Source organism: Sinocyclocheilus rhinocerous, unplaced genomic scaffold (genome assembly GCF_001515625.1).
Source record: "Sinocyclocheilus rhinocerous isolate Xijiao unplaced genomic scaffold, SAMN03320098_v1.1 scaffold604, whole genome shotgun sequence".
Taxonomy (NCBI): domain Eukaryota; kingdom Metazoa; phylum Chordata; class Actinopteri; order Cypriniformes; family Cyprinidae; genus Sinocyclocheilus; species Sinocyclocheilus rhinocerous.
Window position 1 is genome coordinate 1,326,497 of NW_015658518.1, and position 20,430 is coordinate 1,346,926.

Here is a 20,430-nt window from a genome sequence, read left to right on the forward strand (position 1 = left end):
ATATATACATTTTTATATTTTATATATATATATATATATATATATATATAATTTAATGTATATGTGTTTATCGCTATAATTATTAGGCATATAAGCAGAAGTTTGAAAACTATTTTCACAGATCAATAAAGATCAAAGTGCAAAGGTGTGCACCACTAACATTTGAATGAATGGTTTAACAAGAGCTTTCTTCCGCACAATATCTCTCTGATACTGTCAGTGTCTAAACAGAAGCACGCCATAAGTGCAATTGATGTTATCTTTGAATCTAGTCCCAGTGCCACTGCAATGCAGTTGTAGCACATTTGGGAGGAAGTGGCCAGCTGTAAAGCTGAGAGAGACAGGGAGTGTTACAGATAAAATATTACACTGTAAATCACCCTTATCAATAGAGTTTAACTAGATCACCTCCTGTCCTCACCCACTTTCTCTATTCCTTGTTTTTCATGTTGTATGATGTCATAGAGCTTAAATTTCCCAGCCTTGTCCGCTGCTCGCACGTGATGCTCTCAGATTGCATTTCATATCATGACGTCTTTCTCTGGAAAGGAAAACAATGCAATAGTGTAGATTCAAAACACTTGCTACAATGGAGACAGTGTTCAGTCAAATCCAAGCTCTTCCTTGTTATTAAACAGACAAAGTTCAGCTAAACTTGACTGGAGTGACAATAATGAAGCACATTAATATGAGCTTCAAGATGAAATCAACCCTGATTATATCTACTTTAAATCAAGTTCCATGTTTTATTGTTCTTGATTCATTGATGCATGTTATTCCAAATAAAAATGCCCTATCAAAATGTAATAGTTTGCACCACCCTTTCAGTTGACATAATGAATCCCACTTACTATTTTAACTCCTCCCCTCCAGGCACCATTGCTCCACTTCACTTTTCACTCGGTTTTCTTGTTAAATATACTGTTTAACTAGAAAAGGCCGGATTATGAAAGTGAAATAAGTTGTTGACTTAAAATAATTACAAACCAAAAGCAAACGTAGATGTCAGTGTTTGTGACTGTAGGCCAGTAATAGGCTTATGTTCAGTAATATGGAAGTAAACCAAACTGTACTGACTCCCCCCGCCCTGGTTACTTTATAATTTTTTTATTATTTATTATTATTGTTTATTAGGGGCCAAGCACCGAAGGTGCGATGGCACCTATTGTATCCGTTGGCTTTCTTTTTCTTCTTCTTCTTCTGCTATTGAGTCTATGGCAGCCCATAGAACCGCTTGCAGGAAAGTTATGAAATTTGGCACACTGATAGAGCACAGTCTGAAGAGTCACCATAGCAAATTTGGAGTCTCTAACTTAAACTCTCTAGTGCCACCGCTTGTCCAAAGTTTCACTCATGTTTATGCTAATAACTTTTGAACCGTAAGGGCTAGAAACAAAATTCTATATGATGTCATTTTCCGTCATGAAAAATTTTCTGCCATTTTGAATTTTCTGAAAAACCTACTTTTTCGAACTCGTCCTAGATGGTTTGTCTGATTTTCACCAAAATTGGCTCAGATCATCTTTAGACCATGCTGGCAAAAAGTTATGGAATTCAAGTTGATTCGTCCAACCGTTCTCGAATAACGCGCGAACGAATTCTACAAAAAGCACGCTAAAATGGATGTGAGGCTATATCTCCACAACGGTTTGGCGTATTGAAACCAAACTTGGTGTGTGTTATAACAAGCATGACTTAAAGCTACCTGCAGTGTTTCGGCGCAGTGCCACCTAGTGGTCAGAAGATTTGAAAAATGGCTATTTTTGCTTATAACTTCTGAATGGTTTTCCCATGTCAGCCATTTTGGGCGTTGGCCATTTTGAATTTTGTCATAAAATGCTATAATTTACGAACGCATTGACGTATCGTTACGAAACTCGGCATGCATCTTTGACGCCATGCCCTGATGGTACTCAAAAAGTTTGGGGGTTATAATGAAATTTCTAAAAATCCTAATAACTTTTGCTTACATTAGCCTATTGTAATGAGACTGATGTTGATAGATTCCTTGGATCATGCCGAGAACATTGATACCAATTTTGCCATAATTGGCTGAACTTCCTGTCCGCCATTTTGATTCATGTTGAAAACCTACTTTTTCGAACTCTTCCTAGACCGTTAGTCCGATTTTCACCAAATTTGACTCGGATCATCTTCAGACCAAGCTGACAAAAAGTTATGGATTTCGTGTCTATACGAAACGGTTTTCGTTTAGCGCATCAACGAATTTGCTGAAAAGATGCCAAACTGCATCTGAGGGCTGTATCTCTGCATAGCTTTGACATATTTACACCAAACTTTGTATGTGCCATTGTCACCTCACACTGACCATGCCACATCAATTTGGTAACAGCGCCACTTATTGGTCAAGAGGATTATGCCATAGTCAGCTGAACTTCCTGTCCGCCATTATGATTTATGTTGAAAACATACGTTTTCGAACTCCTCCTCAACCGTTAGTCTTATTTTCACCAAAATCGATCATCTTCAGACCGTGCTGAAAAAAAGTTATGAATTTTGCGTCGATAGACGAAACCGTTTTTGTATAGTGCCGCTACAAAGTTGAAGCATGATGCCAAAATGACTCTGAGGCTGTATTTCGGCAAATGTATTACATATAATGTAATACATATACATATTGACACCAAACTTTGTGTGTGCCATTGTCACTTAACACAAAACACACCACATATATTTGATAACAGCACCACCTATTGGTCAAAAGTGATAAGCCATTAAATCATATTTTTAGTGTTTGTATTTTATTTTTCAGCCATTTCAAATAGTCATCCTAAAATGGCTTTAATTACTCATTGCTGCAGTTGGTCTGACGCTCCATGCCATGCTTAGCTCATTTTGCCTCTGTAGTGCTTGGCCCCGTAATTGCTGCCTGCAGCTATATTTTAAAATGTATTCATTTATTTAAAATGTTTTCAATCCAATAAGAAAAATTGACTTCTAAAGCCACTTTTCATAATGTATCTTCAATGATTTTCTTGTCTGCCAGAGTAAAGTCTGGTTAATCTTTAGTTTAGTTGGCTTTTCTCAGCAAATGTTTTGCTTTATATGTAATTAATTTAAATAGTTACGCATTTAACATTTTTAAACAATTCACAGTCATAAAAGAAACGAGCAACTATCCAGAAAATTTCACAACTTAAGGATTTCTTTCTCTTTGACTCTCAGATGACAACCGTCTCTTCGGGTTTGTAAGGATCACAACGGGTGATGCCATGAGCAAGCGTGCCAAATTCACTCTCATCACCTGGATTGGCGAAAACATCAGCGGACTGCAAAGAGCCAAGATTAGCACTGACAAGACACTGGTAAAAGACATCGTGCAGGTGGGTTTTGCATTATTTGATTCCATAGCTTATACCATATGCAAACTCTCTCAGACTTACAAACTTCGCCACACCCAGACAAGCAGATTTCAAGGTCTTTTTCACTGTAAACAAATTGGTGCGTACATGCAAACATGCCTTTCTCTCCATCACTCATAGTATGTTTTTCCATGCAGAACTTTGCCAAGGAGTTCATGATAAGTGATCCCAGAGAGCTGGAGGAGGATTATCTCCGCAACGAGCTGAAAAAGGCCGGCGGGGCCAACTACGACGCCCAGGCCGAATAGAACTTGGGGGCGGGTTCCATAGGGTTGGTGGAGAAGGAAGAGGAAAACGTCATCTCATACACACGCACACACAGACATACACAGACAAACATAAATATACATACCTCACCCCTCTTGCCAGTCTGGCCATGGTTGATATATCTATCTACTGTACTGTGCATCATCTCAAAGTCATCTCTACTAGTGCTATGAGGTTCTCTTTTTCTTCAGGGGCATTTTTGTAACTGTATAATCAATGGAGAGCATACAAGTCCAGCATTGTTTTCTAAGGGGTTTATTATAAATCTTCATCTCCCCGCTGAATACAGACCACTGTGTTTACTGTCTCAATCTCCCATGGAGAGGAAGACATCATGGAATGTGTGCATTTGTGTATGTGTGTGTTTGCAGACACTGCACTGTGACTGGCTAACTTGCATGCAGGGGGTGGAGTCTTAAAGGATCTCGTAGCTCTGATTGGCTGTTTCGCACTCTCCACCCGACCAAGGAGCAGCCATTTCTCTAGTGTAGCCTCCATTCTGGTTTAAATCAAAATACCCAAGAATGTCATTTTTCTTTTTTTATTAAAAAGTAGGTTTGATTTGCTTTAAAAACACAACCTGTGCTTCTTCCTTTAAAATAAAAATGCCTCCCGAGCCAAGAAAAGAAATAAGATGGTCACAAAAGCAATCACGTCAGAATAAAATTGTTGTTTTTTCAAGATGTTTTGTCCCTGTGTGTTATATTTTGCTTTGTTTGTGATTACTCTTTGATATGGAAGCCCGTTTCTGCCATGGATTAAAAAAATTATAATTAAATAATATCTGCGGTTTCTCAATTCAGACTTTGTTTCAAGTTGCAATTACCTTTTTTATTCTGTGGTTGAAACAAAAAAAACCAAAAATGCAAGATGTAGACAGATTTCTGAGGAAAAAAGTAAAAATTGCGAGACACATTCTGACATTTTTCTTGCAATTCTGAGTTTAAATCTTGCAATTCTGACTATCCTCTGAATTCTGAGTTTATATCTTTTTTTCTCATAACGAGTTTATGTCTCACAATTCTGATTTTTATTTTCAGAATTTATGTCTCGCAATTGCAAGTTAACATCGCAATTCCAACTTCAATGAGAAACAAAAGTCAAAACTGTGAGATACAACTCAGAATTGTGAAAAAAAAAAAGTCGTTAACTAATCATTGTTTCCTATGGTGGAATAAAGCTACCATACTTCGATGCTATTTTCCATCGCTAAGGTAATGCCAGCTGCTTGGCACAACACTCTTCTGCACGAATGCCAACAATCCCAGAAGGTTTATGGGGGACTCCCAGGGGTTGTCATGGCCACCGCTGTGGTCAGGCTGCCTCACGCCAAGCTGCTCTGCTCCAAAGCCTGTCAATAATGGCCCCCAAAAACATTTCCCACCCCCCTTTCCCCTCTGTTGTAACCTCTTTTCTTCTTTTCTCCTCCCCCGATCTTTCTTCCTACTCTCCTTGCCTTGCGTTCAGTCCAACAGATGTGTGCCCAACTGCATAATTGCTTAATCCATAATCTATAAACTTCTTCCAGGCTGCTTTTATGACGCTGAGTTTTGGTAGCACAGAGAGACGTGAGGCAGGAATGTAGACGCTGAAATTAGGGCCTGTGGAAAATCTACATGTTTGTGTTGTCTTAATAGTTAGTCAAATTGGGTCAGTAGAGCTTAGCATTGCTAGTATTAAACCTTGGCATGTAAATCGTGCTGCACTGTTTGTCCTAACGATATGAACAATAGAAGAGATGCATTTTTACTTTAAAAAATGACAGGCATTTTTTTATATATTGGTATAAGTCAGTATTGTTTAATTGTACATGTTCCATTTCAATTACACAGCTGTTCAAAAGTGTTTTAAAGACATTTTTACTTTAAAAATTATACATTTATTATTTTTTTCATCAGATAAGACAAAAGATTATATATATATATATATATATATATAATATTAAAATAGAAAACGGTTATTTAAAATTCTAAATGTAAAATAATATTTCAAGATTATTACTGTTTATACTGTATTTTTGATCAAATAAATGCAGCTTTGGTGAGCATAAGATTTCAAAAACATTTTTTTAAAAAGTGTCATATTCCATTATTTCAGTCAAATAATCTTTAAGAATATGCTGATTTGGTGTTCAAGAAACATTTCTTTTTATTATCTATGTTGAAAACAGTTTTGCTGCTTAATATTTTTGTGGATACTATTTTTTTATTGTTTGTCAGGATTCTTCGGTGAATATAAAGTAAAAAAAAAAAAGGATTTACTTGAAATAGATATATTTTTAACAATGTAAAAAATGTTTAATTTAACTTCTAATGAAATCATTGCATACTCGCTTGATAAAATCATTTTTATCTTAAAAAATCTTACTGGCAAAAAAATCGTACACTTTTTTGAATGATCAAAGGTACACTGTAAAATCTAATTAGTTGGGCTTACTTAAAAAAAGCATGCAAACCGATTGCCTTGAAAAAACGAAGTAAAGTGAAAGAGGAATAGTATGTTGTACTGACAAATGCTTAGTTAGTATAGTTTACTTACACGAGAGTTCTAGTAACTAAAAAAGAACTGTAGGGGGTACTTGATCCTTTCATTTAGGTTTACTCATGACTTAGTATAGCTACTCACTGACTCCCAGAGTGCATTGCGGCATGAATAAATTATGCAGTTGCTTTGTTTTACAGTTGTTAATTTTATTTGCCAATTTTATTTGCTGTCTTGTGTCAGTAGTAGCACAACAAAACAGCAAATAAAATGGTTATTGTTACAATTGAAAATAAATGAAATTGAATTGTTACCATTGTTGTGATTCACGTGCTGAATGTTTAAGTCTGTGTGTGACTTTAGCATGTTACCACACACTATTTAAGGATTATATAAACTCAATTAAGTTGATCAAATAAATGCAGCTTTGGTGAGCATAAGATTTCAAAAACATTTTTTTAAAAAGTGTACCGACCCCAAACTTCTGAACGGTAATGTATATTTACCATAATCTAACACTCACTTAAAGTTAATCTTCAAATACTTTAATAAATGAATAGCACTGTTAAATGTAATCTTTATCAAATTTAAAAATAATATAAATTTTTATACTATACATTATAATATTGTGGCACCTAAATTAAACATTTAAAAAAATTATTTAGTTTTTTATATTTAATTAAGACAAAATGGAATGAAATTTTAATATCTATCAGTTATTGGGTAGAATTATAATATTAGTACATCCATACTTGTGGTTGGGCTTTTTTGACCACCTAGAAACCACTTAGCAACATGCTAAAAAGCATTTTAAACATGCTAGCAGCTGCACTGCACCTATGTGTGTTTGTAACAGATCTTAGCAGGAATAGCCTGAGTAGCAGGTGTTGCTGAGTGACTTTGGGGACTACTTTAATGAGATAAATTACATGTGAATGTTAATTAGTTTCTCCTCACACAGAGGGACGGCCTTTGTATTGATCTTGTCATCAAGATTGTTATGTTTAAGCCACACAAACTCTCATTCAGTCAGACAGGCCAGTCCTAATCTTTAGCTCCCTGCCCGTTTATGGGGCTTTGAGAGGCGTACGTGTTCTGACAACTCGCTTGCTTGCTTTTCTACAACTCGCTGTCATACAGAATGTGTGTTTGAGAGCAAAAATGTTGTGCGTGTGTGTGTGGACATGTTTCTGAAGATTCTTTGGCATTTTGTTCACAAGGAAGTCACTGCCAGCTATTCTGCTCGGATCCTTCCTGCATTCCAGAGGCCTCCCAGTTCAAGCGTATTTCATACCCCACACACATAACTGAAGCCATGTGATGATTGTTTTGGTATAATATTACAAAAGAGAAATATACACTAGTGTTTAAATATTAAGGGTCAATGAAAGTTTTTGAAAGTAGTCTCTATATGTTCACCAAAGCGGCATTTTTACCACACACTATTTAAGGATTATATAAACTCAATTAAGATCATCTAAAAGTAATTATGAATAATGAAATTTGAAGAAATTCATTAATAATCAGACACACAATAAATTCACTAATGATTTAATTAAAAGATAAGCCACCTTCTAAAAGCAACCTATTTATTACTTTCCTTTGCTTGAAATCAAATAACTCTGATTTCATAATGCATTGCTGCATTAACTTCAAGCGTATTTCATACCCCACACACATAACTGAAGCCATGTGATGATTGTTTTGGTATAATATTACAAAAGAGAAATATACACTAGTGTTTAAATATTAAGGGTCAATGAAAGTTTTTGAAAGTAGTCTCTATATGTTCACCAAAGCGGCATTTATTTGATTAGTACCATAAAACAGTAATATTGTCAAATATTTGAAAATAACTTAATTTTTAATGTATACATTATTATAAATTTATAATTTATTATATTATTAACTTTATTAAATACAATTTTAAATAACAGTTTCTATTATTATAATATATTTATAAATGCAATTTATTCCTTGCAAAGCTGAATTTGCAGCAGCCATTACTCCAGTCCTCAGGGTCACATGACCCTGAAGAAATCACTTTAATATACTGATTTCTTTGCTGCTCAAAAAACATTTCTCATTATTATCAAAGTCGTGCTGCTTAAAATTTTCGTGGTTGCCAGTTGCGATTATAACAGTAATGCACATTCTTCCAGTAATCTTTGATAAAATGAAAGTTCAAAAGAAGAGAATTTATTTAAAAATGAAAATATTTTGTAATAATGTAAAAGTCTTTGCTGTTAGTTTTAATACATTGCTGAATAAAAGTATTAATATCTTTAAGAAAAAATTCTGACCCCTACATTTACTATTTTCAAAGTATTTTGTACACACACACACACACACACACACAGTGTGTGTCTGTGTACAAATACTTTTGATACTTTTGAACTGTTGTGCTACTGAAGAAAGTGACATTTTCATTTTTAAATGCATCCTTGCTGAATAAAAGTATTATTTTCTTTTTTAAAAAGACTCTAAACCTTCAAGTATGTGTAAGTATGGTTTGCACACCTTTGCTCACCAAATTAGTAATTTGCACACATTAAACAATTGTTAGCGGCTTAAGGCTATTTTACATGAAATCTATTTTGATTGGCAGTTAAGTCAAGTCAGTAGTGTAGGAGTCTGATGACAACAAACACAGTGTTTTGTTAACCTTTCATGGCTAGAATGGAAGAGCCCAAGTGGAGGGCAGGGTTTACTCAATGATCTGCTGTTTTGCCTTATTATAGAGTTTTCTGATGTTTCGGAGGTGCTGGCTAAGGGGAATTTGTTTAAATACAAACACCTTTATTTACATCTGGGCCTAAGGCTACAGGAAATCTAGCGACAATGGCATGAGGGACTGCTGGTTAGTTTGGTTGAGTCTGGCTTTGGGGGAAGAGGAAGATGGGATTTAACTGGGGCAAGAAAGGGGCGCCCATTGAGAGTGAGTGAATGGGTCACTTCGCAATGTTCCTGTGAACCATTCAGGCTCTGGCACAGTGCTGCCATTGTCATGAGCTAACAAGATGCACTCCAACCAGCCAAACCTGGCTCAGTGCTCCGATTGTCACTAACCTGCTGGCCAATGTTCGGGTCCCCATCACCAGCAGTGTTCCCAACAACCCAACTTGCAATGTTCTCATGTGTTGCTGACCACAGGTGTTGAAAGTTCTGGAGCTATTTAATAACAGCAATATTTTTACACATAAAATATTATAATACACTCTTTAGAACAAGAGCCTCGCATCATTCACTGACCATATGTTCAGTTGTGGGTTGGATTCAGCCCCCTCTTGAATGTTACAGAGCTTCATGAAGGTTTGTTTTGTAGAAATGCTAATTGGTCAGGAAAATGCCTCAAATTCAGGGTAAAATTAATCTGCAAAATCAAAAAATGATTTTTTTTCTACTAGTCAGATTTGTACTTGACCAGCCAATTTAACTAGGTAAACTATTGGATTTTACAGTGTAACATGAGAATGCAGCACTGTCAAGGATTCATAAATGCAACTATAAACATTAACCAGGTACCAACAGAATATTTCAGTACTGAACGAGGAAGCACCCTAACCAGAAACTCTGTCTGTATCTGTTTAATTATTCCAAACAAATCTATCAATCTCCCTGAAATGTTAGCCCACTAGAAATGTCTGTTTAATTGGGCTATCGCTCTTTAGTATATGGGTCAATGAGCTGGATAACAAAGTTATTCATTTATTGATTAGGCCCACTTCTTGCAATCCAATGCAGAGACCAACACAATGCAATGAAAGGTCAAGCGCAAAGATCAAAAGAATAGGTCAGCTTTTATAGTCCCACACAAATTCAGCTGTTTAATTATGACTATCTAATTAGAAATCTCAAGTACACCCCCTATAATAAAATATCTGTCAAACCATTTGACCTCATATTTCATGATGGGTTCATTTAAATTTTAAGATAGTGTATCATACTGGAAAATAACCGTCAATATATTATATACAGTATTAAGTTGTATAACTATACTAAAATGAGAACAAAAATGAGCGTGCAAGAGTTAGGGCATAATTAAGACTAAGATTTTTTAAACACAGAGCCCTTGATATTTTTAACCAGATACAGGTGCTATGCATCAGTCACACTTGAAGGCACTCATGACATAGTTTAATGTGCATGTGATGATATTCAAATAAAGATAGGATAGACAGAAAACTAAAAGAAGGAATAAACAAAGGGTGTTTTCTTAATGAGTGAATTGTTAGATTCTTATCAAACAATGTGTTTCATTGATGACAGTAATATGGTTAAACACAAATGAGCACCACAGAGAACACAGCGTGTTTGCATGAGTGTGGGTGCTAAGGTTTTCACAATTTCCTGTATACTGAGTGTGCTACAGACTTTTACCATATAGGGCTGTGGCAGATAAAGGAAGGAGAAAGAAGAAGCATCCGAAAAGAAAGAGAGAAACCTCATGCCTCAACTTGCAGATTGGAGCTGCCACAAAAAGTGACTACTCTTACTGCCAGAGAAACCTTTCGGTTTAAAATGATAACGTTTCTCTCGGGTTGTGTCTGTGCCTGTTAGAAACATGTTTAACGAAGATACACAGAGCTACAGGATATGACCTTTCAATGCAAATAGTTGTGTTATGCAACATTGCTAACATTTAGATTAACATTTAAATAGTAATAATAAAATATACATGTTCAATATAATAAGCAATTTAATAGTTGTATTACAAGATAGATATTAGGCTATGGGGAATTTATGAGCTTATATACTGTAGTAGGCTATATATACAGTACATTGGGATATGTGTGACTGGGTTATATTACTCATATTGAAGCTAGAAAGGAGGCATGATTGTTATAGAATCATCGCAGCATATTTAAATATTACAGTATATAAATAACTCAGTACATCAACGGCACATTAGTTATGCTTCATGAAATAAATTAGAATTTTTACTTCTCTCCACATGCTGTCACGTTTGATTCTATATGCTCAATTAGCACCAAACTTCCACAGGAACAACAAAATTGAAAAAGGCCAGGTCTATGCATGTACAAACCGTAAGCAGGTTGGTTTGCAGCACAATAGCTGCGTTGTTGCGGTTTACACCTGCTCGTTAGGACTGCACTGTACACACTGACAATGTAAAATTAGGTTGTAAAAACCCGTCATGTGAACTTCACATAGTAGTCCACATGCTCTGTGACCTGTATTATGTATAAGCCTTGGCTTTTTCAAGATTACTTAAAGATAATTCTCATGAAGTTAACATTTTACCAATTTGAAAAGCTCATAAATCATCATGCTTAAAAGCAAATTATTAATGTAATTGATTTCAATTTAATGTTGAGTGGTATGAGGGTTAGATTTAAGTGTAGGATGTAATAAATAACAGTCTTGGCATGAAAACCAATGCATCTATGAGAGGCCTCTACAGCTATATACAGTAATATAGCTATATAATATAGCTTCTATATTATTTTTGATTATAGTAAATGTCTCTCTGTGTGGTGGTTTTGGCTTTAAAAGAACTGTAAAAAACTATCATCTACACTGTAGGGAGCAGTCACAAAAACACAGCTTAAAGGGGTCATATGATGCTTTTTTAAAGATCATTATTTGGCTAAATGATGTTTAGAAGATGTAAATTAAGAAAGGTTTTGAGAGGGATATATGGGATAAGGGATATAAATCATTTAAGTTAATAGAACGTTATAGACATGTAAAAAAACAAATGTGTGCACATACATTTGACAGTTAATGATCAGCTTCCACTAATTTGAGAGAAGTAAGGAATCCTCATAGCAGTAGAGAATCTCAGCCCTGAGCACTGGCACAGAGTTCAACAAGCCTCCATGCTGGGCGGATGATTGATGCGCATGCGCAGAACATTCATTTGCGTTGCCGTGAGCTTTTGCGCTTCATTCATTGCATTATGATAGCCCGTCTTTCGGTCTCCGTCGCACAGACGTGAATACTATCCCTCCCAATTCATTTGACTATTTCCATTTCTGTTTTTTTAAACTAACACTTTCAGTTTAAGGAAATGCCCTTAAACGGCTTCTTTTAAAACTTCTGGTTAAGACTGATGAACGTCAGCGGGCATCACGCCCAGATCTCACATGAATCTCATGCCCTTAAAAGGCGTTTTTCATCGCCTGCTGAGAAAGATCTGTAAACCCTACGGAAAAGACAAAGCTGATGCTTTAAATAACTGTGTTAGTCTACCCTCTTCTGGACAACAATAGGCACTACTAACATCAAACTAATTATACACGAACACACACACACACACACACACACACACACATGTCTGGTTTGCTATCCTTGTGGGGACTCTCCATAGGCGTAATGGTTTTTCCACTGTACAGACTGTATATTCTATTGCCCTACACCAACCCTACCCCTAAACCTACCCCTCACAGGAAACTTTGTGCATTTTTACATTTTCAAAAAACTTAATTCTGCACTCTAAAAAATGCTGGGTCAAAACAACCCAATTGCTGGGTTTGTCCCTATTTTACCCAGCACTGGGTTATATTTAACCCAGCATTTTTTAGAGTGTGTGTGATTTATTAGCTTGTTTACCCATGGGGACCTCAATTTAGGTCCCCAACGTGACACGAGTCCCCATGAGTCTGTGTGTATTCAGGTTTAAGTCCCCACCAGAATAGAAAAACAGGTACACACACACACACACTGTTGGGAAGGATAGGCCTACTTTGGAAATGTAATAGGTTACAGATTACAAGTTACCCTATTTAAAATGTAATAAGTAGTGTAACTATTTCAATTACTTTATAATGTAATGTAACTGATTACATTTAATTACTTTTTGATCACTTTTCTAAATTTCTTATGTTTTCAACTATTAATCATTTTGAAACATGCAATGCAGGCAGGGTTAACCTTACAGCAGGACTGGACACAAAATCAAAATCATTCATCCCTTGAATTAAGATTATAATAATTTAATTTAAAGCACAGCCACCACAAAATCAGACGTTAGCACCTCTTTTTACTTTGAGATCATTCTGAGGTTAAATACAGATTTAAAATCCTAACAAGAAATAGTTTAATAGCTATGATTTGAAATCAAATCTTTGGATATATATGGCGGGAAACACTGATATCCAACAATGCCTTGGAAAAACAGTTAATCTTAAAAAAATCATATACAGAAACCCAAATAGGAAATAAAAGAGTTATCGAATAAGCACGTCCTAAACTCCTGAAACATTGGTTTCTCATATTTTAGAGCAGTCAATGCAATTTATGAAAGAAATCAATCAAATCTATATGTGTGAGAAAAAAAATTCAGATGTAACCCCCTTTGTAATCGTTAACATTTTCATAATTCTTTATTCAGCGGACCCCTAGCACTCCCTCGTGTCCCTTGTAGCACTCCCTTGTTAGTATTAAAAACAAGTATTAACTAAGATTAAAAAGTGGTGGCCGTAGAAAAACTAGATACCGTGTGGTGTTTTTTTAAATACTGGTAAATGTAATAGTATCCTTCGTTCTTATTATTTTTGATACAATTTCCAGCTAATTTGCCTCTATTTAATTATTTATTTTTTATGCTTTATTAATTCAATGCCACAGGAACATGAGGTATTACATATTCACATTATCAAATTAACATTATTAGCTTCCAGAGAAAAAAAGAAAAAAAAAGGAAGAAGGAAGATTACATAAAGTTCAATGCTTTCAGAGCATTACATGTTTTCAATGCTTTTTTGTTTTTTGTTTGTTCTAAGAGATTTACATATAATTTAAAGTCATTTATAAAATGTGCAAAATTTGGTTTACATTGAGCCCACTTCTTCTTATGTATTTCCTAACAAAATAAACAAATGTATAATATGTTGTTCGCTAATTTGCCTCTACGAAAACCACTATCACTCCGCGGATGACGCAGCTCTGATTCAGCCAATCACAGCGCGTATTGAAGTTTCTCTCCATTCATTGGTCCTCTGCGCGTGATGTAGTGCAGAACCAGGAAATAGTGTGTGTGTGTGTGTGTTGTTTACATCGTGAGTCGAAATGTCACACTGACTGAACCGCTGAGCAGGTCTGAAAATCCCACTTCAGCCTTTCATAACTCAAGTGTGCACTGTATTTCAAAAATTTCCATTAGCACTCAGTCGGTAGCTGGATAAACATTTAATGTATTCTGTTGTGCCCATGACACTTAATTCCATTAATTAGTTCATTTATTTTTTTTACATTGATTCCTGTTTTCCTTCAGGGTGATGGGGAACGCTGATAGTGTTGTAGCGCAGAAACGACTGGCTCGTTTTCGTCTGGATGAGAGACCTGTTATAGAGGGGACATTTGACAGGCTTCGTGGATCTGGCTCCTCTGTTTCATCTGGAAAAACGGGGAAGGTTTTATCCCTAGACATGTTGAAGGTAAGCATCTGTGACATAACAATACATTCAGCTGGATCTGTTATACTTAAACTGCTGCAGTCTGTATGACAACATTTATTTGATTAAGTTTGTTGACTATTATGTCGTTGTTAGCGTTAGAAAAGATTGCATGGCACTATCCTTAATGATTTTGTGTTCCGGTGTGACATCATATTGAACCAGGGTTATTATAGTTGAAACTAAAATAAATAACTAAAACTGATATGAAAATGTATAAAAACTATTATACTTAAAAAATTATAAAAATCAAGCGTAGCTTTAGTTCTGGCAGGTCACGTTAGTCAAGCTCGCATCAGCTGACTCTCAGCTGATCCCCATCTACCTATAGGAATACGACACCTATCTAAGCATTCATATATAAGGTCTCTCAGTATTATCAGCAGTTTTCGCATTGCTCAATAGCTAATTACCCTCCTCCATCCCCAACTCCTCCTCTGTCAGTCAGGATTCAGCCTTCTGATTCTCCTTTGAATCAGACTAATTCTAAAATGTGTACATAACATTATTGAACTTTAACGATATCTGCCGTACATTTATGTTGGTTCTGTTCTGTTTACCCTGGGGGGTTATCGCTGCTCTCCCTGCTCTTATCCATGCTAGGCTGCATTGATGCGCAGGGAGTTCTTGAAGTTCTCCAGAACAGAACCATACCGCCAATCCAAACTGTATGCTAATTGTCAATCATCTTTGCTGATAGTGGTCCTGACAGAAATGACAAAACATACACCAAAATTACTGAAATTTTAACTAAAATTACAATGAAAAATAAAATATAAAAAATAATAAAAATTCAAATTATTGTAGTATAATAGTATCCAATTTATACTAAAATAACACTGGCTTAAACTGAATGTTTCAAAGACCACATGGGAACTGATTTTAGAAAATGCCCACATATTTTCAAAATTTCCACATACAGTAATTACTTCCTCATGGAAGGGACAGTTATAAATAATTGGGTATTGTTATTGGATAAACATTTAAATGTTGTCTGATATTATTTGTAAAAAGGCAGAAGAGTATTGTAGAATATCTAAAAAGAAGCATGTGCTAAAACATAAATGTAAATGTTATGACTGGTGAACTGATGCAAGTCATTCAAACTTCTGTTGTTTAAATTGCATGTCTGTGCCAACACTTAAATGAATAGTTCACCCAAAAATGAACATTTTGTCATCATTTACTGACCCACATACCATTCCAAACCTGAATAAGATTCTTTCTTATGTTGAACACAAAAGAAGATATTTTGAAGAATTTTGAAGAACCAAACAGTTGTTGGTCTTTTATTGCACTTTTAGTTTTAGTTAATGATAACAAATCTAACCAACAGATATAGTGCACACCAAAAGAACTATTTAAAGGGGTCATATGATGCGATTTAAATTTTTCCTTACTCTTTGGAGTGTTACAAGCTCTTGGTGCATAAAGAAGATCTGTAAAGTTGCAAAGACTAAAGTCTCAAATCCAAAGAGATATTCTTTATAAAAGTTAAGAGTCAGCCACACCTACCTAAAACGGCTCGTTCTAACACGCCCCCACATACCTACGTCACGATGTGGGAAGATTTGCATAACACCACCCAAATGTTCACGCAAAGAAAGAAACCATAACTTTTATTCTCGCTGTAGTATTGTTGCCGCCGCCATGTCCTGAAGACGCTGTGTGTTTCGTTGTGAAAGCGAAACTACTTTCTTTGGTCCCCATTGACTTCCGTAGTAGAGAAATAAATACTATGGAAGTCAATGGGGACCAACAACTGTTTGGTTCTTCAAAATTCTTCAAAATATCTTCTTTTGTGTTCAACATAAGAAAGAAACTCATACAGGTTTGGAATGACATGAGAGTGAGTAAATGATGACAAAATTTTCATTTTTGAGTAAAATATCCCTTTAACATACATGGATATTGACTTTTCAGTTTTCCTTTTATTTGTTTTAGATGACAATGGCGAAGATGGCCTCAGAATCAATGATAAAGAGAGTATTTCAGGGCATACACAGCATTGATCCAGGAGTGCCAGTTCCCCCTGGTGATGGGATAAGTCGCGAGCAGCTGGTGATTTTCTTGGCAGATATTCTTAGAGGAACTGCAGAAGAACGTGCACCTTTGGTCTTGGCAATGGCTGAGGGTGCAAAGGCTACTGCTACCACAACTGAGCAGATCAGAGGTGTAAGTATCACCAAAATCTAATCATACAAAGTGTTTCAGTATCGGTGTTAAGTGTTATTTATATATTATTATAGTATTCATTCATTTTTATATTTTTAGTTTTCATTTTATTTTTGGTTTAAGTTTTCGTAATTTTGTTAAATTTAAATAATTAAATTATTAGATTAATAATTTCTATATAAATTTCATTTTTTAAGCTTAAATTTTCAGCTAATATTTAATTTTTTATTTCAGCTTCATTTCAATTCTTTTTAATGGCTTTAGTTAACTATAACAACACTGTTAATTAAAGCCACAATCAGATAAACCACTTAGTTTGCTGACTCATGATAGCCATTTAGACCCACAAACTCAATTTAACAATAAAACATCTCAATTCAATTTCTAAATCATTCTTGCTGCTATGATATCATAATATTTTTTTTTGTTTTGTTTATTGAATAGTTTGTGGAGGACCTGGTTTCAGCTGCAGTGCAGACTCTAGCCCACAGGGGGCATCTGCGAGCTTGGCAACCAGATCGCATGGGTGATGGGCCTCAAGGTGTTAAGCTTCTGGCAGAACAGCTGACCTCTGAATTAAAATCTTCAGGTTTGTAACAGTAACAAAATAAACACCGTTTTAAATTCAAATAAAAATTAATAGTATGACTGAAAAATGATATGTATATATATATATATATATATATATATATATATATATATACTAAGTGGTTTTTCACACAACAAATTAGGGCTGCATAATGATTCAAAATAAATATTTAATCACTAATGTATTTTTACATATTTATACGACATTTGTCATAAAATTCATGATGAAATTTTACAGGAATTTTTTGCCATTTCTAAAGTTGCTAATATATGAAATATGATCAAAAGATGATGATGAAGCTTTTTTCAGTTTTGTCAGTAAATTTCGTTAAGTATTTAAATAAATCTCTTGTTCTTACCAAGGCTGCATTTTGTTTGATCAAAAATACAGTAAAAACAGTAATATTGTGAACTATTGTTATCATTTAAAATAACTGCTTTCTATTTTAACAAATAGAATTTACTCCAGTGTCACATGATCCTTCAGAAATCATTCTAATATGCTGATTTTGTGCTGAATAAATGGTAATGAGACACAATCCCCAAAACTCTATGGCACCTACAGCCAGTGAAAGCACTGATATTAATCACATTTGTTAAGATACTGTGGGTGGAAGGTCATTTAAGCTCCTTTTTCCTCACCTCCAGCATTACACCGTCGTGCAATCTCCCAGTATACCAGTCCCAAAGCGTAGATATCAGCACACTTGAAAGAATCAAAATGCTTCATGTTGATCGTTTCATCTAGTACCTCTGGGGCCATATATCTAAAAGACACGTACACACCCACTGCTGGAGCGGTTCTCGTTCTCGAGTCAATAACCGGTTGCATCGGTTTTCGGATCACTTGAGTGTACCACTCAACGGAGAACCGTTTCTTTCGGACGCGTCCGATTTGATAACCGATGAGCTGATTCTCGTTCTCGAGTCAAAAACCGGTTGCATCGGTTTTCGGATCACCAGTACACCAGTTTCTGTGCTAATGTTATGAGCGCGGGTAAACGAAGACTTGAATGAAGGGCAATCTGGCGAAACGTACGTTTATTTAATAACAAATAAATCGCAATGGATTATGTATAGTAAGTGGATTATGGTTTCTGTGCTGATGTCTAAATACAACTAATGTATTTACTTTATATCTTCAAGACTTAAATCCTCGTATGCACATCACTGCCTGTTACTGTATTTGGGTGCTTAGTTGCAAAACTTAATTGTAAACTTTTCAGATCATGATGTTTTAACTGACTGAAGTTATGATTACTGACTTTATATATTTGAATGTGTATTTTCATCCCGGCCCGGGACGATAGACTTTTAAAAAAAAAAAAATTGTATTTATTTTTTTTTATTAGGATTAGCAACAAATATACAAAATCACAACACAAAAAGAAATAAAGAACAAAAAAAAAAACTAAACAACAAACATACGGGGCCAGGGGTAATATAAATTACATTATATAAAGTAAAGGTGCCTCAAAAGGCACTTTTTAACAACCAGGCAAAAGGTCACAGAGCATTCAGTCAACTGTACATTATAGGAAATAACCAATATTATAAGATGCACAATGTGGAAAATAATGTGTTTTTGAACCTTAAACCGCATAAACACATTTCATTACACCAAATACACAAAATAATGTTCTTTTTAGCAACATCATATGACCCCTTTAATATAATTAGTCCTTATTGTAGATTTATAGATCAGAATACGTGTGATATTCCTTGTCTGGAAGACTGGCTGTTCTGGATCCCAGCAATGGCCATGTTTTTGGAGCTCCTGATTGGTGAGGGTCTAGGAGTTGGGTTGCCCTCCCGTCCTCCCCCAACTCTGTTGCCTCCATGTCAGTACGCTCCCTGGAGTGACCTCCGTTGTCTTTTGAATATACCTCTTCTGATGTTCCTGTCACCTCAGCTGCCAGCTGGACATAGTGCCCCCTGGAGGTTGCTGTTCTCCACAAACATACATGGGGAAAGCTTCACCCCTGCTGGTGGGCAACTGCAAAAGTCGGGGTCCCACTGTCATTTTGGTAAAGGACTCTAAAGGGCATATCTTCGGGGGCTTTGCATCTCAAAGCTGGGAGGTCAAACCTCAGTTCCAGGGTGAGTTCGGAAAGAAAAAACCATACACAGTGTTATGCATCACAATTAATGTTTCTTCTTCTTTTTGCACTGTAGGTGATTCCAGGTGCTTCCTCTTCTCCATTTTTCCATACATGCGAGTGTTCACCTGCACAGGCTATAACAATCATTACATGTACTTGAACCAGGGCCAGCAGACTATGCCGAATGGCTTGGTGAGATAAATTCAAAAGGAATAGCACTCAAAAATGAAAATTTGCTCAAAATTTACTCACCCTTAGGCCATAGAGTTTGTTTCTTTTTTGGAACAGGTTTGAAGAAATTCAGCATTACATCACTTGCTCACCCTCTGCAGTGAATGGGTGCCGTCAGAATGAGAGTAATCCACACGATTTCAGTCCATCACCTCTTGTAAAGTGAAAATCTGCATGTTTGTAAGAAACAAATCCATCATTAAGGTGTTTTAACTTTGCATAATCCACAGTCCATAATCCATAATAACACTTAGTTCCTCCAGTAAAAAAAGTCTATCCCCTGTTCTCCTCTCACATCAAATTCCACTGACTTATTTGTTTAGAACTGTTTTGGACTGCTTTCATTTGTAAGCAGTGTTTGATCTGTACATATTTCTATCAGTCAGTTGAGTCGACTTTTCCCTGGAGGAAGCAATATAATGGATAGAGGCCTCGTATTTTAGCTGAAAGCAGTGGCTTGATGTTAAAATATCTTAAAGGGATAGTTCACCCCAAAAAATGAAAATTTGATGTTTATCTGCTTACCCCCAGGGCATCCAAGATGTAGGTGACTTTGTTTCTTCAGTAGAACACAAACAAAGATTTTTAACTCAAACCGTTGCAGTCTGTCAGTCATATAATGGAAGTGAATGGGAATCACGGCTTTGAGAGTCAAAAATCTCCTGTCTCCTCCTTGGCTCCTCCCTCCTTCGTCGCCCCCCTGGTCTCTGTCTGCTGGCCTCCTCCCGGATATCCGTCCTCCTCCGGAACCTCCTCCCAAGTTCCCACCCACGCCTCCCTCTG

The 20,430-nt window shown here is 35.8% G+C and overlaps 2 protein-coding genes across 3 annotated transcripts in view; both read left to right on the plus strand.

Annotated features, from left to right (window-relative positions):
- The window catches only part of LOC107722478 (coactosin-like protein), an 8,515-nt gene extending 4,182 nt beyond the window's left edge, over positions 1–4,333 (plus strand). For both annotated transcript variants that reach the window (XM_016530836.1, XM_016530835.1), the window contains exons 3-4: positions 3,187–3,344; positions 3,521–4,333. In XM_016530836.1, coding sequence (XP_016386322.1) covers positions 3,187–3,344; positions 3,521–3,631 — 269 coding nt within the window. In that variant the 3' untranslated portion in view covers positions 3,632–4,333. The remainder of the gene's footprint in view (positions 1–3,186; positions 3,345–3,520) is intronic.
- A 9,800-nt stretch (positions 4,334–14,133) lies between these two features.
- Positions 14,134–20,430, plus strand: part of LOC107722463 (TLD domain-containing protein 1-like) — a 12,409-nt gene continuing 6,112 nt past the window's right edge. Inside the window, 7 exon segments of the mRNA XM_016530818.1 lie at positions 14,134–14,193; positions 14,371–14,533; positions 16,496–16,726; positions 17,171–17,315; positions 19,015–19,295; positions 19,297–19,414; positions 19,490–19,608. Of these exon segments, the coding sequence (XP_016386304.1) occupies positions 14,375–14,533; positions 16,496–16,726; positions 17,171–17,315; positions 19,015–19,295; positions 19,297–19,414; positions 19,490–19,608 (1,053 nt within the window). The 5' untranslated portion in view covers positions 14,134–14,193; positions 14,371–14,374.